Source organism: Olea europaea, chromosome 18 (genome assembly GCF_002742605.1).
Source record: "Olea europaea var. sylvestris chromosome 18, O_europaea_v1, whole genome shotgun sequence".
In the NCBI taxonomy this organism is placed as follows: domain Eukaryota; kingdom Viridiplantae; phylum Streptophyta; class Magnoliopsida; order Lamiales; family Oleaceae; genus Olea; species Olea europaea.
Window position 1 is genome coordinate 26,477,301 of NC_036254.1, and position 27,990 is coordinate 26,505,290.

At 33.1% G+C, this 27,990-nt stretch overlaps 3 protein-coding genes and 1 long non-coding RNA gene across 4 annotated transcripts; 2 read left to right on the forward strand and 2 right to left on the reverse strand.

Annotated features, from left to right (window-relative positions):
• Positions 1-1,612: 1,612 nt before the first annotated feature.
• LOC111367997 (calcium-transporting ATPase 9, plasma membrane-type-like) lies at positions 1,613-4,067 on the forward strand. The gene is made up of 7 exons (XM_022989157.1): positions 1,613-2,150; positions 2,488-2,604; positions 2,684-2,723; positions 2,873-2,988; positions 3,114-3,242; positions 3,393-3,482; positions 3,930-4,067. The coding sequence occupies exons 1-7, from the start codon at positions 1,959-1,961 to the stop codon at positions 4,050-4,052; spliced, it is 807 nt and encodes a 268-aa protein (XP_022844925.1). The 5' UTR covers positions 1,613-1,958; the 3' UTR covers positions 4,053-4,067.
• A 725-nt stretch (positions 4,068-4,792) lies between these two features.
• Positions 4,793-6,079, reverse strand: LOC111367999. The gene is made up of 2 exons (XR_002697934.1): positions 6,017-6,079; positions 4,793-5,104 (listed from the first exon to the last, which is right to left on the reverse strand). It is a non-coding gene; the product is annotated as an uncharacterized LOC111367999 (long non-coding RNA).
• Positions 6,080-7,945: 1,866 nt separating this feature from the next.
• On the forward strand, positions 7,946-15,924 carry LOC111367996 (calcium-transporting ATPase 9, plasma membrane-type-like). Its single transcript, XM_022989156.1, has 22 exons — positions 7,946-8,028; positions 8,117-8,199; positions 8,275-8,383; positions 8,456-8,511; positions 8,610-8,652; positions 8,777-8,860; positions 9,022-9,159; positions 9,591-9,656; positions 9,748-9,849; positions 10,168-10,281; positions 10,432-10,599; positions 10,800-10,859; positions 11,317-11,481; positions 11,566-11,682; positions 12,260-12,358; positions 12,597-12,734; positions 13,027-13,127; positions 14,090-14,135; positions 14,231-14,365; positions 14,751-14,858; positions 14,943-15,034; positions 15,636-15,924. Exons 1-22 carry the CDS (start codon positions 7,984-7,986, stop codon positions 15,745-15,747), a joined length of 2,181 nt encoding a protein of 726 aa, XP_022844924.1. The 5' UTR covers positions 7,946-7,983; the 3' UTR covers positions 15,748-15,924.
• An 839-nt stretch (positions 15,925-16,763) lies between these two features.
• Positions 16,764-18,404, reverse strand: LOC111367998 (protein MANNAN SYNTHESIS-RELATED 2-like). The gene is made up of 2 exons (XM_022989158.1): positions 17,804-18,404; positions 16,764-17,340 (listed from the first exon to the last, which is right to left on the reverse strand). The coding sequence occupies exons 1-2, from the start codon at positions 18,158-18,160 to the stop codon at positions 17,062-17,064; spliced, it is 636 nt and encodes a 211-aa protein (XP_022844926.1). The 5' UTR covers positions 18,161-18,404; the 3' UTR covers positions 16,764-17,061.
• Between the last annotated feature and the right edge of the window lie 9,586 nt (positions 18,405-27,990).

Consider the following 27,990-nt stretch of genomic DNA (forward strand, 5'->3'; position numbering starts at 1 on the left):
AAAATGTCGATGGCAGTCTTCTCGTGATGACACCTCATCACACTCTCGAGGATGTAGACCAGCCCAAATTTCAATCTATCTAGCATATGGTCGCACCCCCTGATCGCGACCATCAAGTCGGGTAGAAGCACCGACCCATGTCCCTGGAAGTACGTCTCGTACAGCCTACTGCTTCTCTTCATGGCTGCATCGTCGCCCGTAATCTTCAGTCCAGTAATCAATGTAAACTCAAACATCGAAAAACTGACGACCTTGCCCCCGAGGTCGAACTGGAGGGAATCGCCGTCGACTGGTCTCAGAAGCCGACATAGAAGTGCATCAATGATCTGTCCTGAATACTGCACCTCTCGCAACTGGTACAGTGGCCACAAGAAGGACTGTCGTAGAATATCTCCGTGCTGATCATCGAGCAGCTCCAATACAGCAGTAAAACTCTCAAAGCTACTGTCCCAAGTAGCTTTCCCCAACATCCGTCTTAACTCTGCATCTAAATGATACTCCATCCTGCAAAAATTCAAATATTATAGTATTGAACAAGAGATAACAAAATAAAGCATACTCTCACAAAATCAAGAAAATCGAACTCTAACTACCATACAATCACAAATATTACATTTGAAAAATATATTTACAAAAAACAACAAATCAAATTAAATGTATGTCAAAAAAATTAAAGAATATAAATATTATTTAAATAAATTGAAAAAAATATCAAAGATTTTCATAAAAAAACAATAAAAGGAACAAAACAAATTGTTAATTTCGAACAATATTATATATTCAATTATTAAATTATATAAAAAAGGAAATTATAAAAATTAAATAATTAAATAAAATAATTATTATTTGGAAAATATATTTACAAACAAAAAATTTCAAATTAAATACATTTTCTTATATAAAAGACAAATATAAAATTTAAATAAATAATTACTTTACCTTTTTTTAAAATTTAGACTATTCATATTATTTAAATAAATTTAAAAAAATAAATTAAAGATAATTTCATAAAAAAAAATAGAATCAACATTGTTAAATTTACAATATTTGAATTATTAAATTATAGAAAAGACAAATATAAAAATTAAATAAATAATTACTTTACCTTTTTTTAAAATTTAGACTATAGATATTATTTAAATAAATTAAAAAAAATAAATTAAAGATAATTTCATAAAAAAATAGAATCAACATTGTTAAATTTACAATATTTGAATTATTAAATTATATAAAAAAACAAATATAAAAATTAAATAAATTTGAAATAAAAAATTAAAGATAATTTCATAAAAAAATTTTAAAAAAAAAATTAAAGATAATTTCATAAAGAAAATAATCAACATTGTTAATTTTACAATATTTCAATTATTATATTATATTGACAATGATAAAAAAAATTAAATAAGTAAATAATATAATTACTATTTAATCAAATAAAAAATTTAATTAATTACAAAAATTATAAAAAAAAATAAAATTAACAAACAGTCTGAAAGTAAAATGGAAAAATACTGTGAAGTTTTCTTTTTAACTTAATTTGTTTTTTTTTAATTCATTTAATTGATCAAAAGCAATTTTTGCTATAGTGGGTGGGTCATTTTTGTGTATTTCCTCAGTTCTCATTCACCGCTTGCCCAAATCCCAATTTATAATCCAATGGTAAATGCAATGGATTCCCATTTCACAATAATCAAACGCTATGGCGAACAAATCGGAATGCCTCTAGTTTCAGTTAACGTAAAAATAGTAATCAGCATAAACACAATCAAGAACAAATGTACCATGAATTTTCTGGATGTCCATTTTCTGCATGGGCTGTTGATTTGATTGATTTTCAATTCATTTGTCAAATTGGAGCCAATAATTTTCTCCTCATCTTTTTTAGTTGAGTGGTGGCCACGCTGAAGCAGCGGTGCCATCTCTCTTCCTGCTGTGTTCTACAGGACTCCGCCGACGATATGAAGACTGGAAATGACTCTCCGCCGCCCACCGCTGCCGAACCACAGCATGACCTGGAGGCTGGCATCATCGACATTGATGCTTCTTCCGCCAGTGCGAAAGGCTTGGCAGCCGATGAAGAAGAATTCTCCGATCCTTTCGACATTGGCAATACCAAAAATGCGTCACATGAATCGCTCAAGCGTTGGAGGGTAAGTTAAAGATATTAATGTATTAGAACATATCTCATTCCCATTTCCACACAATGAATTCAATAATTTTGTTATGTTGAAATTCCATCCATATGTCAGAAGAGAATTCCATTATAATCAAATGGAAAATATTCTTATTGTGATACTTCCTTCTTATTTATCTTTGTATCTAGCTTCCTTCACATTTGTCTTCCGTTTTTGTTGATCTTTCGTCATCAAATAAAACAAAAAGGTTTTGTGAAGTTAACCGTTGACTCTATTTTCTAGTTCTACTATGGTAGATTAGTTAAGGACTAATTATAATTTGTTTCGTCATCAAATTCTTGATCATTTACAGCAAGCTGCACTTGTTCTTAATGCTTCCCGCCGGTTTCGGTACACATTGGATTTGAAAAAAGATGATGAACAAGAACAACGACGAAGCATGATAAGAGCACATGCTCAAGTCATCCGGGTAATACTATAACACATTATTCACTTGGTCTCAATTTTTCTTCAGACTCGAATATTAATTTTGGAATTTCTTGTTGTAGGCTGCATTGCTCTTCAAATTGGCTGGACAGCGAGCAATCGGTATCTGCTCGACTAATTTTCATTTAGTTCTTGGAATAATATAGTTTATTGAGAAGATTTTATTTAAAAGTGTGTAGTTTATCTATAGATTTTTGTTTAATCAGTATCCTTTTTCTTCAACAACCTTGGCTTATTTTTTGCTCATTTAGTATTGGGTACTGCGGTATCTCCTCCAACTCCTAATGGGGATTATGGAATTGGTCACGAAGAACTTGCTTCAATGAGCAGAGACCACAATAGTTCTGCACTACAACAATATGGAGGGGCAAGTCAATTCTAATTGCTCTTTCTTTTTTTCTTTTCTTCTCTCTTTTTATTTTTTATTTTTATTTTTTTGTCAATTAGTCATGCCTGTGTACAAATATATGCTTACTATGCCATTTTCTTCAGGTTAAAGGGTTATCGAAGATGCTAAAAACAAACATAGAAACTGGAATTGCTGGTGATGATGAATTACCAGAAAGACAGAGTGCCTTTGGTTCAAATACATATCCTACAAAGAAAGGACGAAGTTTCTTGGTATGTACTTTGTAGTTTGCTTTGAGGGTGATTCTCATATTATTACATTTTTTACATTGAATTAATGTTTTAACATTTTCTCTCTCTCTCTTTTTTTTTATTTTTTTTTATTTTTTATAATAACTTCTATTCATGCATGATTTAATTTAGAGGTTTCTTTGGGAGGCTTGGCAAGATTTAACCCTCATTATCTTAATAATAGCCGCTGCGGCATCGTTGGCTCTTGGCATAAAAGCGGAGGTGAGTTTGGGATGCTGTAGTATGTTCAATTTTTAACAAATGGATTTTCTTTATTAAGATATAGTTTAAGCATATCATATAATTCCTTATACAAACATCTTAAGGAAAATCACATTGACCTTCCTTATTCCACACAAGTGCTATCTTTCTACCATGCCATGATGGCATAGACATCAGAATTACATGAATCATTGTTCCGAGGCCTCTTTCTATGCATTCTGAAAATGCTATTCTTAGATCTTAAAGGGGCTGGGTTTTAATTCCCTGATAATCAATTCCATGCAATTTATAAAGTTCAAGCAACCAAATATGATTTACGTTGAGAGACCTGTAGTGCTTTTTTTATCTACATTGTACTCACATGATAAGTACTTCCTTCTCCTTGTGACGGGAAGCCGAGCTTTTATGATTTTTAGAGTCTGATATATCTGTAGTGTTGTTTACCAGGGACTGGACGAAGGATGGTATGATGGAGGAAGCATTACCTTTGCTGTACTTCTTGTTATCTTTGTTACCGGTAAGGGAATTAACATCTGTTGTTATCATTTTCTCTCTACTTTCCTTTTCTAACCCTCCATTTTTTGTAACTATAAATATCTATTTTAACTTTCTTGATAAAGTAGAGAAAACGATACAAATCTTCAAAAGATAAATGAAAGGTTTTTTTGATAATTTTCTCTGGATAATTTGTCCTTGTTTGAAACTTTATTTTTGAACTCTTAAGAAACTTCTTTGAAGTTGTGTTGCGATGACGATCAAATTTGAGGCAGTCCAGTGCTTCCTGGAGCACATCACTGAGCAGTTCTTTCAGCTTTCTCCCCTTCCTTTGGGGAGGAGTCAGCTTGGGGTGATTTTTTAAATCGATTTTTTCCTTTCAAGACAAAATGGGAACACCAACAAGATGGTCAAAAGGCTGTTTCTATTAGGCTATATGTTCCTGTTTCTTAACTTTGGAAGAGGGGAGAAGTATAGAGGAAAAAATAGCACATGCCAAGAAAAATGTTAGGAGCGTTCTAGAGTGATAACATATGGCAATATTATCAAGGAAATGTGATGGAGTAGTCTCGAACGTGATGTGTAGTGGCACTTAAGTTTGCATTAAGGTTCAGTCCCCATCTTTTGCTTTATGAGCCTAAAAGTGACACGACCCGTCTCGAATCATCTTAATAGACCGGACACGTGTCGTACGTCGATGGTAGATACCAATTAAATGTTGGACCCACCACCAAGGCAATTTTAACTTGTTTGACTGTGACGAAATTTTAAAAGAATTTTGACAGAATTTCCCTTGAAATATGAACTAAAACCGCTTGAACAATAACCAATTTCCTCAAATCAATACATATAATATAAATCATGGTACGTCAGTCCCTAAAAATACAAACTATTTAAATAAAATCCTAGCAAATCAATATTTACTTGCTTTACAACCAACAATCTTAAAATGTAATAATACCAAATATCTAATGAGCCCGTAATTAATTTTTTTCTGATTTAAACTACATGTATCCCAAAAGAACGCATACTATATAAACTAATAGTGGATGTCATACAACCTCCGACGCGTGGCTCAATTTGGTGGTTCGACAAGCTCCAAGCTGCTCATTTCGGCTGCTATCTGTCTAATAAAGAAAAATGTAAAAAAATATATGAGCTTAAAGCTCAGTGAGTGGATAATTTTCAAATAAGTAAACTTTTCCCATTTATGCATATTTTCTGAAAATTCTTGCACGATTAAAACTTCTAGAAATTCTGAAATCTGGTAACACTTTTAAAATCAAACATGAATATATCATAAATTTATTTGTTCTTCATTCTAGATAAGTAACTGTAAAATATAGTGAATATAAATGATATGACATCTGTGAAAATCTGTGAAATATAACTGCTGCTCAATACTATAAGCTGAAAGCTTTAATCTGAGAACTGAATAGACTAAATTCTATAATCTGAAATCTGATAAGCTATAGAAACATTGAAAAATCACACCAAAGAGGTACCCAATCAATAGCCTTACTCATGTACAAAGTAATTTCGATGTACAAGGCAGAGCTATTCAAATCTGATATTCTGATAATGTGGTCATATGTACGCAGAGCTGCCCCAAAGGCTAATCACCCTAGTACACGGCCCAAAGTCTATGTGTGTACGAGAGTGAATCCCAAAAACCTCTGATAATCTGGTCATACACTATGGAACCACATTCACAATAGTGCAGAGTGGATAAAATCACCATAACTAGTCATACACTGTGGAAACACGTTCATACTAGTGCAGACTGGGTAAAATCACCTAAGTACTTTCTGGTGGTTTTAAAAATAACTTTAACTATACTGAAACAGTTATATTCAAATAACATGCTAATCAAATGATTTAATTGAATTAAATTTAACTTTAAAAATATCTAATTATAAATCCACTTTATTCTAAAAATCATGCTTTGAAAATCAATTGTATGAAATAATAAAATTTTTAATATAACATAAATTTAATAAATAATCAATTTCTGAAAAATAAGTTTTATATTCACTCACTCAATATGTGCTACAGACTAGGCCAGTCGGTAAGCTTTTCCAATTTCTTCGTCACCACCTGAAATACGTTACAAAATAAACAATTTAACAACTATCATACTATATAGCTCTTAATATTTAATAACTGAATTCCAAAACTTGATTCCTCAATACTTGAACGATTTTTCCAAATTTTCCTTTAATAAATGGAGCTAATTCTACTTTCTAATACCTTCACAAATATATACTACATCCAAATTTACCTTCATACCACTCATAAAATTAATTATACCTTCCCATCTAATGAAAACTAGTAACCATAATTCCACATATTTTAATTTTCATCTCGTTTCTCAAATTCATGGTTTCATGTGAGTTTTCCATCAATATGATCATTCCCACTAACAATACATAATCAAGAATCCCAAATAAAAATCTAGGGTTTGCCAATAATGGTATTACTTGCCTTGATGAATTTGGAGATTAAATAATCAACAAACTTGAGCTCCAATTTGTAACCTTGTCCTCTTAAATCTGAAATTTATACCACAAGTTAAAACCTAGAAATTTAATATAAAATCATTGCTTTACCTCTTGAAGAAAATATAGAGAAAGAAAAAATGGAAATAGACCTTGAACTACCTCTTTCCTTTCTTCTCTTCTTCTTTTTCTCCTTTTTCTTCCCTTTTTTCTTTCCCTTTTTCTTTCTGCCGTTTTCTTCTTCTTCTCTGTCGGTAATTTTTCTCGCTTCTTGTGTGTGTGTGTGTGATTTTAGAGAAAAAAGAAATGGGTCAAAGGCATTTAAATCCCACTAACTCCAATTTGCAAGAAAAGTCCCTCTTCTCTAATATGAGCTAACATTGAAATTCTAAACTTTCCAAAAATATATAAGTAAATTTTCAACTTCAAATTGTATCAAATTTTACCCTCATATATTGCCAATTGTAAAATAAACCCCAATAAAAGATTTTAGTCAATTCAAGTCCCAATAAAATCATTTATTTCATTTAAGTTCTTAATTAACTTTGACCTTGACTAGTCAATATTTGAATTTTTTACTATGAAATTTGAATTGTAACAAAAAGAGTGTTAATTGTAAGTTAGAACTTTGAAGAAGTACCTTGGAATTTAAATGTTTTTATGTTAAAGTAAAACCGAGACACAGTAGATGCAATATCAATTTATTAATGCTAAAAGTAATAATAATAATGGTGTCATTACAAAGAATCATGATGTCCCCAAGAGTTATCGTTTCAAGTATTTATGACAAATTTTAATAATGTGGGAAAAATATCGGAGGATGAAACACATAGGATGAGAACAAGTTGGATGAGAAGGACTTGAGTCAGACGAAGATTTCTATAAGTTTAAGAGCCAATTCTGTATAACAGTTAATAAACCTGCTAGGTTTTATTGCACTGAGCGTTGAGCTGTTAAACGAAAAGATGTTCATGAACGAAATGTAGTGAAAATGAGGATTTTAAGATGGATATAAAATCGTACTAGAATGGATAAGATGGAAAAATGAGAATGTATGTCAAGAAGTAGAGGTGATATCAATTGAGCATACACTAAGGGAAAGGCAACTTAGGTGGCCAGGACGTGTTGCATGAATCCATTGAACCTCCCATTTATAAAATTATAAAAATGACACCATGCCAATATAACTGGTTAAAAGAGATGGTAGATCAAAACTAACATGACTTGTAATGGGTGCTAATGAACTACTTGCTTTGGATCTTTTAGTAGATATAGCAACGAACCATTTAGAGTGGCAAGAAGGATTCATACTACCAAATTTTAGGGGAATAATAATTTGTTGTTTGTAATTTGCATAAACGTTTTGGCCGAGTGCCTAACATATCCCTATATTCCTTATTTGTAATTTATTATGAAATTGGGCAGACTATGGTTTTTGGGGCTTAATTAGGTATCTATTCAATTGTTAGGTAACTGGTGTGGGAATTAATACTGAATGGGGATTGTTAATGGCTAGTATTTCAGAAGATACAGGGGAAGAAACACCTTTGCAGGTAATTATCAAGAAATGATGATTCTTATCATTAGTAGTTACTTAAAAATGAATCATAACTATTTGTGGCTTCGGATGACATAATGTAGGTACGCCTGAATGGGGTTGCCACTTTCATTGGCATAGTTGGACTGACCGTGGCTCTTTCTGTGCTCATCGTTCTCTTGACCAGGTAAGTTCAACAATTTTGGTTTTGGCTTCTTACTCGGTTCACATTCTTAGTCACCATGAGATTAAATTTTCTTAGGTTTTTCACTGGGAATTCAAAAAATGCTGATGGATCTGTTCAGTTTGTTCGTGGGAAGACTAACATTGGTCAAACTATTGATGGAGTCATAAAAATTATTACTGCTGCAGTGAGTTGTTGCATTCTGTATTAGAAATCATAAATAATGTCTTTTCTGCTTACTGACAGCAGTTTTGTATAGGTCACAATTGTTGTTGTCGCAGTCCCAGAAGGCCTTCCTCTGGCTGTAACCTTGACGTAAGTATCATAAAATGTGCTTGTTGTCGGTCACCTATTGCCTTCTTGTTCGACACTTCAATGTTCATTGATTGACATTGTCTTTAAAATAACAACAGCCTAGCGTACTCTATGAAGAAAATGATGGCTGACAAGGCTTTGGTACGTACATAATTTGTTGAATACGTCAAATTTCTATCTGTATGTTACAAAACTATATCCGTACACGCAGTTTCCACATATTGTGCTTTTCTCAGTGATACTGTTAACCGCTACTGGTCTTCAGGTGCGTAGGCTTTCAGCTTGTGAAACAATGGGATCCGCAACAACCATTTGTAGCGATAAGACTGGAACTTTAACCCTGAATCAGGTCATCGTTCAGTACTTTTAGTCTCTTTAGTCTGTTAAGAATGAAAAATAAAGATGGATGTTGGTCACGGTGAACGGCGATAGACGTTTATTCCTGTAATTATTTTATTTTTCATTCTTACTTAAGAGTAACTAATCTCGGAAAACTACACCTTGATACAGATGACAGTAGTTGAGGCCTATATTGGGAGTAAGCAAGTTGATCCTCCTGAAGATGGCTCACAATTGAATGCAGCAATTTCCTCTCTTCTAGATGAGGGAATAGCTCAGAATACTGCAGGCAGTGTATTTCCATCTAAGGTACTCTTTTTTCTCCCCTGAGCATGCCTTCTAGTGTTCGCCTCTGGTTGCAAGGGGACAAAGTGAATCCAATACGAGTTGTCAAACAGTCAAAGCATCTTTTACACCATTGGAATTTTGTGAAGGGGAATGATACTACTAGTGGTCATGGTTAGTAGAGTGTGAGAACACTTGATGATCTATCCCTTAGACATGTAATAGATACTTAGTGTCGGATGTTCATTTCCACTTCACATTTGAGTGCAAACATTACCAACTCTTGGTCATGATCTCAGAGTTGTACTTTCAGCATGATTCATTTTGATTGTTTAGCATCATGTTCCTTTTAGAGCTGCTGATGGCTTCTTGCCTGTTTCCTCCTTTTGACTTCAATATAAAATTTATCCGTTATTCATATTGCATGTTCATTGTGTCTTTATGTTTGTTTATAGGATGGTGCAGGAATAGATGTTTCTGGATCTCCCACTGAAAAAGCTATTCTTCATTGGGGTGTCAAGGTAATTCTGGTTCTATATACCAGGAACTATGGTTTCAAGTTTCATTATTATTGAAATTGATTATCTGTATGATTTTAACTTTGTTATGCAGCTGGGGATGAATTTTGATGCTGTTAGATCCGAATCTATTATTCTCCATGTTTCTCCTTTTAATTCCACTAAGAAACGAGCTGGTGTTGCATTACGAGGATGGGTAACTGATTTGTTCTACTTTCCTCCTTGTCATTTTAACAAAGATTTTTTATAAGTGTGATTATCTCTGAATATTTGTATAGATCTTTAGTCTGATTAATGGGTGTTAAATAATTTTGTCAAGAATCAATTTGATGTCACAAAATAATCTATTGAGCCTTGTTTCTTGATCTTTCAATAGGAACTCATGGTTCAAAGAACTTAAATTTTTGTACTATGTAAGATGTCACTTAACAAAGCATTACATGGACTGTATTATTGCATCCCTCTAGTTAGTGTAAAAATCGATTTTGAGTATATCTTTATTATTTTATGTCAGACTGATTCTCAAGTTCATCTACACTGGAAGGGAGCAGCCGAAGTAATTTTAGCCTCATGTTCACAGTTTATGGATGCAGATGGTAGCTTGCAGTCTATTGATGAGGATAACAAGGTTAGCACAAGATGCAAACTTTTAGTATAAGGAAACTCGGATCTTTACTTAAAAAATAAAAAAAATAAAAAATTGCAAGACAAGGAAATAAGAGGTGCGGATAAAATAGTTCTCCCAAACTTTGGATGATACTCACACTTGGTATTACAGGTTTTTTTCAAAGATGCTATTGAAACTATGGCTGCAAAAAGCTTAAGGTGTGTTGCCATTGCTTACAGAACATATGAAACAGACAAGGTTCCGACCGATGATGAACAGCTAGCACAATGGACTTTACCGGAAGATGATCTTGTTTTGCTTGCAATTGTTGGTATAAAGGTGGGAACTTTGAAGGGTACTATGAATTCTTATTTGCAAGGCATCATGTAACTTTTATGTGTCCATTTGTAAATGTTGTTGCAATGCACAATTTATTTTAAGGTTAATCAGAAAAAAACTTAGACATCATTTCTATTCGTTGCAAATTCATTTTCTTTTATTATATATTCTTTTTTGTTTTAACAAATATCACTTCACAGGATCCTTGCCGTCCAGGTGTCAAAGATGCAGTGAAACTATGTTCGGATGCTGGCGTTAAGGTATTCTTTGCTAATATCAAAATTATATCCATACATGGACACTTTGTAAGTGGTAGCTGCCATAAGATCCCAACCTTTTTTAACAAACAAGAACAACTGTTAACACAGCCAGTTGATTTGCATATGCAGCCCATCACATTTGGCTTTTGTTGCACTTTAAAGTCAATTTCTTAAATGTAATTTTTTCAATTTTTTAAGTTTGTCCAAACGTACTCCAAAATCTGGTTTCAATGCACGTCCTTTGAAGAAGTATCTAGAAAATTATGAGATGCAGCTATTTTAATACTAAGTACATTATGTAAAGGGTATGGGTGTAGAAGTACAAGAACCAGAAATATACCAGCCTTCCTATTGTGAATGTTCATTAGATTGATGATAGGATATTTTGCATCATTTTCTCGATTAAAGAAAAAGAAATAAGATGAAATCATGTCAACTTACATCTGCCAACCATCAGGTGCGCATGGTAACTGGAGATAATATTCAAACAGCCAAAGCAATTGCTGTGGAATGTGGAATACTTTTTTCAGATGCAGATAATGTTGAGTACAGTATTATAGAAGGGAAGACATTTCGTGAGTTGCCTGACAAAGAGAGAGAGCATGTTGCAAAAAGGATATCGGTATGAGATATATGTGAATACCTTTTATTGCTTCTCTTTTTGCTGACGAAATAATGAGTAATGAGTATGCTTTGATTAGTACAGGTTATGGGAAGGTCGTCTCCTAGTGATAAACTTTTGCTTGTGCAAACATTGCGTAAACTAGGGGAAGTTGTTGCTGTAACTGGAGATGGAACCAATGATGCTCCCGCATTGCACGAGGTTTGATATCCTTACCATATTTATCATATATATATATATATATATATAGACACACATTTCTTGATGACCCATATTAGTTGTATCGGGCACTAGTACAATGTTGACAACCGCATCTAAAAAGACCAAAATTCTATCCCTGGTAAATTTCAGTTTCCTGCATCTATAAGAAAGAAGAATATCCCGTGTAGATATTTCGATGTCTTAATATTAAGGTTAAAGAACAAAATGACCCTGGACACAAATATTTTACTTGTTCAGCTATTTTATACCATGATATACGGATTATTTTGACCATTTCATAAGGTTATTGTACAATTCAATTTGCCCAAATGCTAGTCCTTTTTTTTTTTTTTTTTTTTTTCCCTATACTAGTGCAAATGTTTTTTTCCCACTAATCTACTCGTAGTGGTTTGCTGCATGCTCCATTGTTTCACCTCAAAAATATGTCGAGCATTGAGTGGAACCAATTCGTTTCATCTAATACTAGAGTCACGACTCAGCAATATATACCTTTGATGTTTATGGTAATGCCATGTATAACTGTAATTTCATACAATTTTTGATTCTATATATGCAGGCGGATATTGGTCTTGCGATGGGAATACAAGGAACTGAAGTTGCTAAAGAAAGCTCAGACATAATTATTTTAGATGACAATTTTTCTTCTGTAGTAAAGGTTAGTGTTAAGGGATTTATTTCATTTTCTAGGCAAAATTTCATTGGCTTCTTTAAGAGTTAGAATAGGTCTCTCTTTTTACTAATTTTACGGGAACATAAATTTACTAAACAAGAAACACTGTCTAGGGGCTTTTTGCACATATTGATAAACACTTGTATAATAATTCAGCTCTTGTTGCCAAGCTATATATGTGATTTCTTCTTTAGTTTGAAGCAGTTCCATTTACTTCGCATAGGTTGTCCGCTGGGGGCGTTCTGTATATGCAAATATTCAGAAATTTATCCAGTTTCAGCTCACTGTTAATGTTGCAGCTCTAGTAATAAATGTAGTTGCAGCAGTTTCTTCTGGCGATGTTCCTTTAAATACCGTGCAGGTATCTTTTTACTATCCTTAATAATATTGTTTGCAGTTTTTAAAAATCATAATCAGGTGAAAATATACATAAAATTCCAAAAGACAAGTCTGGCACTATTTATCAAAAAAAAGTTTTGGCACTGAAATGCTTGTAATGGAATGGTGATTTGTAAATAGATTCACGAGTTTTAGATTTCTAGAATGCACAATCAAAGATGGCACTTTTCCTAATATATTTAAGGTGTATTTATGTTGGGATTTTAGAGTTGGAATGTTGATGCTTTTCTCCACTGACTTTCCTTATGGTACAGCTTCTTTGGGTTAATCTCATCATGGATACTCTGGGAGCTCTGGCATTGGCTACCGAACCACCAACTGACCATCTTATGCATAGACCTCCAGTTGGTCGAAGGTTAGAACTCCTCACATTCTCTTTTGATGTTGTCATAGTATGAGATGCATCATACGACTAATACACGCATCCAAAGTTTTCATAACGTGATCACCTGGGAGTTGTCAACTAGAAGTCTACATATAAAATGTTGTTGCATTTGAAATGACCAAAAGGCCAGTAACTTCAAAGAAAAGAAAGAAAAGGTACGTCTGTAAGGGGGGGAGGGGGGGGGGAACAAAGTGAATGCAAACTTACTTTTCGTCTAAGTTAATATGTACAAAAACCCTGACAAGCACGATCTATGCTCTCCTTTACGAGTTCCATCAATAACTGAAGCAAAACAAACTCATTTATGATACATAATTTTTGTCCCATCCATTTTGTTATAATAAGTTACTACTTGCTAAAGGCTAAGCAACATATTTTAAAGCTAAATTTACATTTCAAACTTCCAAGTTCGAAGTGATCTGCACGACCTTAATCCAAATGGCCTTCCAACTCACATGTATATATTCGATTGTCTAAGTGTTGACCATAAGGTATGCTTATAGTTGGGAATCATAGGTTTTATTTCACGTGTGTAATGTTCAACACTTCAATCAATTTTAAGGCTTTTTCATTGGTATATGCATTCAATTTTAAGGCATTTGTTAGTTTTTTGTACCATTTGAAATGAGAACTATATTTACTTTTTTGTGATGTTTTGACGATATTGACTACTCCAGCTTCAAATACAAACCTTGATTTTTTTAATCAAATAGAAGCATTCTACTCATAACTCTCTGTCCTGCTAACTATATTTTCAGTTTCAAAATATGTTAGTCTATAAAACTGGAGTGTTAGTCTATTAAACTGGAGTATGCTCTTTCAAATGGGAATTGCCATAAAGAACTGCACCCTAAGTAAAATTTCTTCCCATGTTAAAAGCTTATGTAAGAATGCATGACCCTTTTTCATTTAATTGTTTTCAAATGCTTCAGGGAGCCTCTTGTAACAAATATCATGTGGAGGAACTTGATTATACAGGTCTGTTAGGTTATTATTTGTTGAAATTTTGGCTGTTGATTTTCGTACTCACAAGGAATTTGGTTAATATTACTATGATATCTTCTATGCCGCAGGCAATATATCAAGTTACAGTCCTCCTTATCTTTAACTTCTGTGGTAAGACCGTTCTCAACTTAAAGAATGAGCCGTCGGAGCATGCTAACATGGTGAAGAATACCGTTATATTTAACGGATTTGTTCTATGTCAAGTAAGTACATTCTAATTGCAAATGAAAAGAATAAAGGGTGATAGAGCATGTCTGACTAAGCTTAGAAAAAGTAAATCTACTTTTAAGTAATTTTTTTTATCTTCAATCACTTCTAGATCACTGATTTTTTTCTTAATTTAAGTGAAAAACATTACTTTCTTCTGTAAAGTAAGCCTTATCTCACAGTTGAAATAAGTAACTTATTTCCAATTTTGACCTATAAAAAACTATTTATTTTCAACTAGTTTATTTACTAGTAAACTTTTAAGCTTAGTGAAACATGATATGTTGTATTATATTTACGAGAGGAACATGAAAATAGCACCCCAAAATTCCATGGGACACCAGATTTACCACCACGATTCTTTTCACATGGCAATTTTAGATATTCAATGAGTTCAATGCTCGGAAACCGGAGGAGATGAATGTCTTTGAGGGGGTGACCAAAAACCACTTCTTCACAGGAATTGTGGGAACTACGTTTATACTTCAGGTAAGATGTCATAACATTATAATTTCACGTCTTTGAATTTTTATTCCAATAGTTCACCATTAACAAGATCCTGGTCCGTAATAGATAATTATCATCGAGTTCCTTGGAAAGTTCGCCACAACAGTTAAGCTGAGTTGGAATCTTTGGCTAGTTTGTCTTGCTATTGGCATTTTCAGGTTTGGAGATTTTCTTTAATCATAGTAATTATAGTTTGAAAATCTTTATTCATTTAAGAATATTGGGATGATTGTGTAATGAACCAAGGTAGCATATCTAACTAGGAAGCTTTCATGGGTGTTTTTTAAAAGGTTAATGGCTATGCAATGTTTTTCAACTCTTTATGACTTCTTGTGCTGAAATCTCCTGCATGTTCTTTTACAAGATGCAGTGATTAGTTATTGAACTTCTTGAAGTTTTCCAGGTAAAACCAAATTTACTCGAGATTTTTACGAGTAGTAATACTCTAATATGTAGATTGCATTCATAGAAATTTAGGGCTCAAACGCATGAACCATGAACTCCATACATCTTGAACGGAAAAGAATCAAGAGGAAAAAAAGGAGAATTGGATTTGATGAAACTATTTGGGGGCTTTCTTGAAAATCTGATAAAATTACTAATTCATCACCAGATATATATTTAGTCGACACTTAATTTCCAGTTATTTTTGGAGGTCTTTCATTTTCTCCTGTTTTACTCCAGAATTAATCTCATGTTTTGCTCCATGTTATGACAATTATCTTTGGATAAGTGGTAATTTTCTCTTGTTTCATGCAGCTGGCCCCTTGCTGTTGTTGGAAAATTGATTCCAGTTCCAGAGACACCTCTAGCCATGGTGTTCGTTAAGCCATACCAGCGATGTGTCGCATCTCGTTGTAATTCTAATTAATACATATCATCCAATGTTTCCATCCATTAAGAAGCTTCACCAATTTCTTGAAGATCATAGTCTTCTACGGGAGAAGTAATGTCACTAGCCATCTGGCTCTTTGAATATACTAAATGCAAAGTCAAACGACTCATTTAATCGAACATATATATAATAGTCACTTAAATTGGTGCTAAATAGCATTATTCGTGAGAAATACAGGATATCTAATTCAAATATAGACCATTTCCCCCTTCCTCTAAGAGGAAAAGGGCCAAATTTTAACTACTGAAAGCAGATGCTAGAAAAAGAAGGGAGGATAATGCAGGGACCCCTATTTTATAGAGTTTCCAATGACTCATTAGATGTCCATTCAATTGTTTTTTCCTTTTTTAGTAAACATGAAAATGCAGTGATGCAATGACTTTTCTTAAAAAAAGCTACAGCTCACAAACAGCTGCTAATCAAATCTATATTACTTAGGATTAAGCCCAAGAATCCATCCCAACACTATTCATTCTGGGGCTAACCCTCCATACAATAGGCACAGCCCCATATTCAGTGATGCTCCATATCGTTCTCTCCTCTTTCTTGAATGGAACACGGGACCTCTAGCTCTACTAACTAATCCAAGAGATGCAATCACTTCTTCCAAAGCTATAATCAAGCCACATATCGTGCAGAATTAAGACCGAAAAATACACTCCAAGCACTATTCGATTGGGGGACCTTCCAATGCAACCACTCTAGCTCGACCAACTCACTCAGGATGATGTAATCACTTTTTAAACAGCTATAATCGAGCATTTTATCATCCAGAATTAAGCACTATTCTACTGGGGGCTAACTCCTTATGCCATAGGCCCACCTACATACGGTGATGCTCTGCATCAGGAAGGGTGCAGAAGAATAAGAACAAGAGAAAATAATATTCAATAAACATGGCAAGTCATCATTTATTTCCCAAAAGGTGTTTTTAACTATCAGCTTCTTTTTTCAAGAATATTATTCATAGCAGAGAAAATGACAGCTTTGGATGGCAAAACTACAAAAATTGGATGCAAAATTTGTTACAAAGGAATAGAGAGTAAAATGATTTTACAACACAATCAACAAATATTTGCTATTACATCTTCCAAAGTCTGTAATTGTAAGACAACCACATAGGCAGAATCCTCGAAGAGAGGTCTTATATTGATCTTAAATAAAAACACAATACAATTCTAAAACCAACCTGTTTCACTAATAAATTAACCCTGAACAATTTGATCCAGGAGAAATGACCCCATTTTTGAAAGTGCTGTCTGTGGGTGTATCAATTCAGTTCCAGGAGAACTAGCAGAAACACGAATAGGCAAAATGATTCTTTTTTGAGACGTAATGAGTTATGAAATCTCCAGAAGATGCGGATGAACCAGGAATGCTTGCTGGAACAAGTATCTGAGTCTTGCCTGTAGAAATTCTTTTACCAGCAACATTGGCATAAAACAGGCCAGAAATGGCTGGTACAAAAACATCGCTCTCAGAACAAATGTAGTAGTCGATAACTTTCTCATATTCAGAAGTTTCTGAGGCAAGGAATTTGTCTTTTTTATCCATGGGCATTATACTTTCCTGCAAGGGTGCAAAGGTAAACATAATACTCAACTCTTGGTGTTCGAAAAGCTAATTTAGATTTCATTGATGAAATTTGCTGGAAAGATATTTCTGTTTAGGGATGTCTCACGTTAAATAAACATGAAATAAATAACAAACTTATAAGGGTTTGACCTATTCCTCTTAACAAGTTCGAACTTTTAGTTGAACCTTACAAGTCTTGATATGATATCAGGCCATCGAGTTCAAACGAGTAATTATATCTGACTATGCCTAACGATCATAGGGCTTCCGAGATTGGTGTTCTCAAATGTGATATAAAAAAATAACATACAAGGGTTTGAACTACTCCTCTTAACAAGGTTGACATTTTCAACCCCATATTTCATCAACTTTTATCAAAATATACTAATAAATTAATTTTAATCCTCACCAAACAGAGGTTTAATAATTTGAAGGTGAGATATCGAATGACATTCACCTTTGTATAAGTTTTTGGGAAGAAGTCCTTTAGACTGTCGAGGCTGCTGTCCCATTTTGATTCAGTCACGTATACTGTTGTGTCCTTGTCATAGCCAATCTTTCTCAAAAATTGTGCGATGTCTTGAGGACCATAACAGCTTTTTGATCCACTATTTTTATGGCAGCCCTTTTTCTCCAAGATATCAAGCCTAAGGTCAACTGCCACGAACTGTCCATTTGACTTCCGACTTAATGTCCTTAGACGATTAACCAACGAGTCAACAACTTCACGAACTTCTGTCTGTGGCTCGAGGGCTCCAAACATTGCCAAACATCCAATAGAGTCAGTCTTACTTTTTTCCTTTTTCTTTTTCATGTTTACTGAAGGGAAGTAAGTTGCTAGCCTAATGTTTCCCTTGCTTCTGAAGACTGGTTCAATATTTTCTGCAATGTACTCTTCAGTAACCCGATTGGGGACCTTCACAACTGCAAGATTGCGTGCTGATAATTTAGCAGGCTGAGATTTAGCGACTTGCACTACACCGTCAAGGCTTGTTATGAACTTTTCTACATCATAAACATCTTCAAAGTTCCTGAAAGTAACAGAAAAACTACATCATTAATATGATTTCTGGCTAGTGATTATCCCCTGATATCAATAACCCCGTGCTTGTTTGGTAGTGTTTTTAAATGCTTATAAGAAGTGGGTCGTACGGAATGAGTGGATTATTAAATGGATAGTAGATGTGGAGTTTATACTTGATTCTCATTGCTGAAAAATTACCCAAAAGGGACTTTGCGAGAATGAAGGCTATGTGTCTATTTTACTATTTCCTCTCCTTTTGTCCGAAAGAAAATGCATAATACATCATCACAAAAATCCATCATATCTTCCATGCACTATAACAAGAGCAATAGCTGCATCACTTAAAAAAAAAAAAAAAAAAAAAAAAAAAAAAAAAAAAAAAAAAAAAAAGAACCCCCCAAAAAAAAAAAAAAAAAAAAAAAAAAAAAAAAATCAAAAAAATCTCCATAAACCAACAAAAAGCTTTCCTTATAACTCTGTTACCATAGATAACCAGCAAAGACAACCAAAAAATGCAAGTGAAATGAAAAATGAAACATCATGATATTCCAAGAAATATTAAAGAACTCTCTATTAAGTATGGCCTTCATCTGAATGGTTAACTCTCCTGTTCTAAGAACTTTAACTCCGAAGCATATACAGTGAAACAATTGGACGTTATTAGAGCATGCCAATCTCCATCATGCAGACTTGCACGTCCAAGTCTTGCCATAGCCAGACCTGCCCTACACTCTACTATGAGTAAGGACTAATTCGTGCCTTCACAGACGACTCTTTGGTCTTTAGAATCGCTTTGGAAGCCTTTAAGTGAAAGGGGATCAAGTTAGGGGTAGGATAAGAGTATCTTTATTCACTGGGGAAAATTAATCCAGCAAAACAAAGCACTCGCTTTCTCGAAAGGTAAGTTTTTTAAGTTGAATAAAAAAAAAAGGCAACTTTTTACTTCTTTTCGTGCTCAGTCAAGCATGCTCTTAGTGAGACATTTTATCAGACGGAGTGCATGCACAATTACATGATGGAATGCCCACCAGTTTAAATTAAATTGGCAGAGAGAGCGTCGAAAAGTCTCCAATACCATGATTACCAGCTGAAGAGAATTAATTCTTTAGAGAAATCTAAAATGGATGCATGAACTCAGATAGAATCACAAGCATATTCAGCGTGAAAGTACCCAAATTTAATGCAAATACCAGTGGAAAACCCGCCTGAAATGGCGGACAGTGATCGTCGATGGTTGAAGGCGATCCTGGAGGCACTCATTGGTGGTGACCTCTCTCTCTCTCGCTACATTGAATTGGCAGTCGCCGCCTTCTGGACGAAGAAGAAGGGCGCGGCAGGGAAGAAGGAGAAATTTTCAGTTTCGGTCCCTAAACTTTATCACTTGAGTACTTCGGTCAAGAATCATTTTTTTCTTTTTAAACCTTGAAACATTTTAATTTCAATGCGAGTCGGTCCTTACTGGTCTGGATGGAAATAAGTGTGCACAATATTTTTGTACATCGGTCATCACTTTTAAGATTAGGCCGATGAAAGTTGCAGGTCAAAGCAGATTGGGATTTTTTTAAGTTAATTGTTCCAATGGTCACTAAATTTGGATCCATATCTTTAATTGATCACTGAAATTTAAAATATCCAATTTTGATCACTGAATTTAAATCGATGTCTTCGATTGCTTATTGAACTTAGGTCCATATCTTTGATTGCTCACTGAAATTTTAAATATCAAATTTTGATTTCTTCAGATTCAGTTCTCACTCCAATTTGGGTCTGTATGTATGTAATTCTAGCAGTGAAATCACTTCTCCAATACTCACACTCTCTCTCTCTCACTGTAACAATAATAATAATGGTAAGAAACAAATGGAAAATCAAATCATACCCACAGATTGACACTATACACACAGAAAGAGAGGGAGTGAAGAACAGTTTTTTAGTGAGAGAAAGTAGAGATCCCAATCCCCAGCTACAAGGATTGGCGCTTATTGTTCAAGCATCTTTTTCTTCCTTGTTAGTTTTATCAACCAATTATAATATGCAGATTAATCATATAATTATTTTATTTTATATGCACACACACAGAGATACATAACAAATACGTATATATCGTATAGCTAATAGCTTCTCTCATGTGCAAATAGTAGACAGAACCGGTGGTTACACTGTCAATGTAGAGCGAGAAATGGTTGTCTATACGTACATGTATATGTATGTATAGGTAAATACGTACATATATAACGCTGACTAGCACCGACAATTTCCCGAAAATGACGGCGACCCTAAATTTCAGCACGTCTTTCAATTTTTTTTTTAATAGGATATTTTTAAGGATATAAAATGTTCAAATTTAGCCCCTAATTGATTATTTGGTTCCCACTGTTTAAGTTCTTTCTATTTGGGCCTGATTTTTTCACCCAAAAAATTGATTTTTTGACCGTTATTTTACTATTCCAGTCGTCATATATGACTTATTTTTCACAAGTGGACCCCACTTTTCTCCTAACGGTAAAAAAATCAATTCTCAAAATCACTCCAAAACAGGTGGACCCCACTTTGTTTTTTGTTTTTAAATTTTTGGCTACATCATCATTTTAAATCATATATTTAAACAATAGTATATTCTATACATAAATTCAATGTTTTTCTACTTTTTAACCGCATATTCTCTTAAAAATACTATTCAAACCCTTTTTTTTCTTTTTTTGAAATAATGGGAATCAAACATGGGCTTAATTTGTTATTTTCAATGCTAATTTGGGACAATTCATCACTCTAGTGTTAAACATTGTCTAGGTAGCAATTATATGCTATTAAATAATGAATAATGCTACCTAGTACCAGTGGAATTAGAGTACCATACCATATAATTGCCACTTAAACTATTGTTAAATATCGATAGGATTGAATAATATTACTCATGAATTATTCATTTAAGAATAATACTATTTAGGATCAGTAGTGCTTAAACCATCGGTCTAACTTGTCACACTTGATAGGATTCATTGAATGAATCGTGTGTCATTGTATTTGAGTGAATTATTATTTAGTGCCAAGCAATTACAATCTAAACTAGTTCAATGGTGTTGAATATCATTACTTTTCATTTAAAGTGAAAATGTAAAGTCATATGACTAATTTAATTGAACATATAAAGTGTAGCCATCCAAATTGATGCTGTAATACTATTGGTGTTTGATAGAATTAATTTAAGATTGGAATAAAGATGAGTAAAGAGTCCAACAAAGTATGTGAATAATTATTCCTATACATATATTTCATAACATTAATTTCAACTACACTATTCATTGTTATATATACATTTCGCCAGATCTACTATTTTCCTCTCTTTTATATACTAAGTTATGAATTTGTCAAAAAATGGCTTATGCTTTGAGAGGTGTATGAGTTTTGTTACGTAAAATTTCTCAATCAAATATATATGGGTGTGTTTGAGCCATATTATTTTTAAGAGAATGCATTTTGAAATAGTATATTGATAGAGAATATATGGTTAAAAAAAGATTTTTTTTTATTTACGTGTAATATTATTTTAATGAAAGATATGTGATTGAAAAGAATAGATAAAAAATGTATTTTAGAGAAAATGAGAATCAAATATTCCCATGTAATTTAAGTCTCAGCTTCTCAATCTTTTATTTGATGTAGTTATGGATCTTTAATTTCAAAAGTTAGGATTTCGGATCTTCAATATATTTAAATGGGTGAATCTGATCCTCAAATGATCGACATTCATATGACTTACAATTAAAGGGCATAACAATCAAACTGCTTAATATTCATCACCAATTTAATAAAAAATAATGTGAATTTTTAACATTTAAATTGACTATCTTACGTCAAAATTTTCAAAGTTTATGTAAAAAAGGGCTCCAATTCCCATTCTAATGCATAGTACGAACGTACGTACGAATCAGATAGTCGGGACATTGGACAATATCATCACGAACTATTCTTTCAAAGAGAATCGATCGAGGGAAGAAGCTCTTTGTAAATGAGGGAAATGCCTCTTTCAAGAGAAATATATAAATATGTTATATGTGTGATGTAAAGTTGGTGTGGAGCCCATTAAGGGTAAGAGTCATACAAGTGGATGAATGGGACTTGTGGCTTGTGACTCGGATTATCTAATTTAGAGGTGTGTAAATCTAGCACGTGAAACTCACGTGTTGCGTTGAATAATTATAAAAATCAAAATACCTTTAATGACGGACTTATTATTTATTTGCATATCTGATAGGGAAATTGCATATTTAGTCCTCTCAATATTTTACAAAGCTGAGATCTTATCTCCAATTATTTTTTATTATTGCATTCTTGTCAAATTTTCATAAATGAGAAAAGTACATCGCCATGCTGCACAGATAAAAGATCTTTCTAGTAATTTAACCATACATTTAATTTAAGTTAACTGCATATTTCATGGGATCCATAACTTTTCAACTATATATTTTATTAATTTTGTCAAAATTTATTCAAAATCTAATTCTAATTCCCATTAAATTGGGGGCAAAACAACTATTTAGAAAAGAAGAAATAAATGGAGAAAAAATGAAAACGAGAAAAAAAATTATCTTACTCACCACCCACTGCCACCTTGTAATAATTTCTCTTTCTTCAATTGCGACGAAGAAGCTCATTGAGATACAACACTTTTGTGCACGAATATGGATGATGGGCTGGAAACTCTCCAGCTTTCTCGGCCCGACATGAACAAGACTCGAGAACCAAAAGAGAAACGAGGGGTGCGAGGTAGGTGGGGTGGGGGTTGATGGGGGTAGAGTTGTAAGTTGGTGGTTGATGAGGAAGCAAGTTTTTTCTTTTTTCTTTTTTATTTTCTTCTTTTATTTAATAGTAGTTTAATAAAGTATAATCAGTTTCATTATTAAATTGTTGTCTTTAAAAAATATATATTTTTAAATTTATTCTTTTTAATAGCGGTTTGATGTTATCTCCTTTTAACTAAAAGTCACGTGTATGTGAATTAATGGAAAATTTGGACCGAAACTTGCTAATATAGAAGGTTAGAGGACAAATAATGCACAGAAATAGTTGTTGCGTAACAAGATTCTAACTTTCGAGGAAAGTCATGGACCAATTATGCAATTTACCCTTTCATTAATTAGTAAGAATTGCTATTTACTGAGCCCTATGTGATCTTCATTATCCACAAATTCTCATTATAAAATATTTTGTACGCAATTGTTAATTATCTATTCTTAAAAAATTCACCATTATTAAACTCATTTTCAACAACGATAAATAAAAATGGGCATAAACATAGCCCCGATTTGTTTCCAAATTTTCAACCCAATTTTATGGAATTTTCTGACCGTTAATAGATCTTCAGCCCGCATTCTTGACTTCTTCTCTCACAAGAAAGCTCACGCACTGGCAACAAAAGGTCAAAAAATCCATTATTTTCTTCAAAGAATTGGAAACAAACAGGGAGATAATATTAGACTTCCTTAGCAATTAAGATATTAATTACGTAATTAAACATCTTAAAATGAGAATAAAAATTTTACATTCAAGAGGTCTAATTACTTAAAATTACTTACTAAACACTTGGATGTTGACCAATAAGAGTCAGGATAAATAGCATCATTAAATTGAGAGCAAATGTAACTTTAACTCCCTTTCATCGGGTTTTATTATTTTATAAACACAATAAATCATATAAAAATTGAAAAATAATATGAATTAAATCATCATGGTTTAGTAATATGTTGCAAAGTTTTAAGACTTTGCGTAAGGATTAGAAGTCATTTGACATGATTTTTGAAAAGTCAAAAGAAGCTTTTGAACTCGTTTGGTTAATTTTATGAAAATGTTTCAGGTAGTTAAAAGCGCATTAAGAGGAAGTTGGTTCAATGTAAGTTCCTGTAAAAGTACCTTCGAAATAGAAAGTTATTTAAAAAATTAGTTTATTAACAAAAAATAAAATAACTTCCTCGAAAAGCCGTTATACAAAAAGTAGAAGTAAAAGCAAAAGGCATATCAAACGGACCCTAAATATATTAACACTTTAATTAATTCATAATTGCTCCAGGTATATTTGGTTAATCACAAACCAATCACGTGCAATGTTAGGGGAGCGTTTGTTTCCTATTTTTGTAAAAATGAGAATGAAAAATATAGTCGTTATGAATCCCACACAGGATATAGAAATTTAAATTTGGTGGTTTAATTTTATGGATAACGACTATATTTTTCATTTTAATGGGAAAAGAATGAAAAATAAACGGGGGCTAAATAAGAATCTTTACCACGAACATGTTATGTAGGAAAAAATAAAATAAAATTTTGCAGTTGTTAGACTTAATTAATTATTACAAGTTTTCATTTTAGTCAAAGAAGAGTAGTTAATATCCACTAAATGCATGTACTATCTTTTTCAATGTTAAATTGTTAATCATAAATAAATTTCGGAAGGTAGAAGATGAAGACTAGACCACCAACAAAATTTTTAGTATAACTTGTTTGATGGAGGTGCGTTGCACGTCTAGCTTCCGTGATGATTTAGTTATTTAGTACACATGGATAAAAATAATTCGACTTAGATACGAAAGGATTATTTTGTAATGAGTGAATGTGGAGCTAACTTTAAGGCTTTTTTTGTTAACAGAGCAAATAGATAAATAATTACGTCTCTTGTTATAACTCAAAATATTCGAGAACTTGGAAAGCATTTTGTTGATTGTAGTTGACTAAGATATGTTGTGGGTAAAGGATAATAAAAAAAAGGTTGAACCCCAACCTTAAAGATCCCTCACCGCCCCTGTCCTGGAACATCGTGAGGGAAGTAAATCACAGGTTATGCCTCCAAGAGTACAGGGTGGAAGGCTGCTTGTACACTTACACTTACCCAAGAGCCAAATCCATATTTCAAGATTCGAACTCTTGACGCAGCAGCCTCAAGCAAAGCTGGATTTCTCCACCCTCCCCTTTTACTACTTAGAGATGTGCCCTAGGGGCGGGTAAAGGATAATATGTTTGATTGACGTGGGTTGATGCTTTGTCATTATTTTTCTTTATTTGACGAAGATGATGAGTCCATTACGAAGATAATATCCTACTCTGGTTCGTGCTTTATTTTTTGCACCCTTGATGTAAAAGACCTTTTTTTTAGTATCCAGTGCGCACTCGAAGGATAGCGACTGCGGGTTCTCTCGTCATAAAAAGAAAAAAGAAAAAAAGAACTTTTTTTTCTTGAATAGTAAACTTGACCTCGTCCAAGAATTGTGACTGGTTCTCTTGTCGAAACAATAACAAAAATTTACTCTAATGTTTTTAACTACGAGTTGTTTGCGTACTTAAAAACCCCTGCGGAAAGAGGGAATTTTTCATATGTTTAATTTAATGCATAAATCTGCACTTAAAAATGGTAAAACGAGTAAAATAAAAAAACAGCTCAAATCCAATTCCAAAAGAGAACTCCAATAATAGAAGTTCAGTAAAATATTATTTAAGATTGCAAAGAAATGGCCTAGCAATGGAACCTAACCTACCAGTTAAACAAATTGGAAGACACTGAAACAAATAAATTTTGTAGAAGGAAAAAAAATGAGAAAAATAGAGTGAACAACGTAATTTGCAAAAATCAATTCAAAAATCATGAAAAAATTATATAAACAAATTGAATTGTATAAAAATAAAAGTGAAATGGATGATGGATGCGTAACATTTTGTAAAAATGAGTGAGCAACCGATAATCTTTTAATTGTGAGCAAGATAAATGTTAGTGATTGTTCATTTAATTAACTTTCAAAATTTAACTTAATTGTCACATATGATTCCCGTCCGTCACCTATGATTTTTTTGTCCACGTGAACGAATAAAATTTAGATAGATGATGGATGGATATCGTTATGTAAAAGTAAGTGAGCAACAATAATCATTTATGTTTGAGTGAGCAATTAGTAACCAAAGGTAGATATAGATGATTAATTATTTAATTAACTCCGCATACGATAAAAATAACGTAAATCGAACCGAAAGGAAGGAGAAAATTATAGATCGACCAACATAAATACCACAACCACCCTTGCACAAAAGGGTGTGGCAAGGTGTTTTCAGGAGAGACGATTATCTAGGGTTTCGTACAGTGTGCGTTACGAATGAGATGAGTGGATCTCGTGCAAGAAGGAAAGCGAAAAAGTAAGAGAATAAGCGCAAAAAAATTCATTTTCTACAATATCACAAATGATGTCGTTTAGGAGGATGATTTTTTTCTTTTAAAAAAAAATACAAAATGATGTTGTACTGGAATGTCTGAAACGATGCCGTTTTGGACGAAATGATGAACTAACCTTGTTGAAGAAAAAGAAATAAACGAGTTGGATTTAAGTATGTATCTACTATGCTCAAGTACATGTATGACATCAATTCACAATTAAGAGGGAGTCATGGAAAGAAGAAGTTTAAAATTGTAATCAATTGCTTTTTAAATCTTGATGCAATTGTACGACCCCTACTCGCGCACTACACATGACCTACAAAGGAAAAGAATTCTAGAACAAAATGTGAGGTACTATACCATTAAGTTATACATTTCTTTCTCCATCCCATCAAAAAATGGAACTGATTAATCTTAAGTTAAAGAGTCAAGAAATTCAACGTCACTATTGTCAAACAACTTTTTTGTTAACAATGGAATGGTAATACATATATGTTAATAGTCGAGGTTTCCAACTTTTAAATTTGTACAGATCGATTTTTAAATGATTTTGGGCAATTGGACGATTAGAGTGTTGATTTGAGGGGCAAAATGAAGAACACAAATAATTTTAGTATAAAATAATTGAAAAAAGGAATTGAAAACAAGGAGGATGCAGGACAAACAGGGCACAGGTACCCCCCTCCAATAGGGGGACACCAATTAGGCGCTCTGGACGGACAGAGCCTACGTGGCCCTATCCAAGAAGATTTATCTTGAAATCAAAGATGACAATTTAATCTGTAGAACACTTGTAATTAGATATCTCAATTACTTTCATAGCTCTACAAACAAAGGACTCTCAATTATTTGCATCTTGATTTAATATTCTCGCATGCGTTTATACAATTCATAGCCATAATAAATACTAAAAAAATCACATACGATATCAAAAATATATTAATGATCACATGCAAAGCCAATTCAACCCCGACTAATTCACTCTCTCAATCACGATGCTAATCACAACCGTCCATAGAATTGTACCGGCCATGAATGCAAAAATAATTGATTCAATTGTTGAATGCACGCACGATTGATCATCGATGTCATTCTCCATATGTCTTAGTTTAGGGCTTCGTACTTTTATGTTTAAGTTTTTCGTCTTGCATTTATTCTATAGTACGTTATGTGATTCACAAAGGATGATATGAAATAAATAGCACAAGAAAATTTGGAAACAAAAATAGAGACATGTGAAATTGGTCGGATTAAGAAAAGATAAAAGGGTATAAACATTATAAAATTGAGGTTTAATCCTTTTTGGATTTGAACAATACAAAAAACCTTAATTGCAATCAAATTGAGAGAAGAGTCCGTTTAATATAGATTTTATAACAATAGATTTTGTGAAAGTTGATTTTATTTTTTTTCCCTTCGAGGAAGG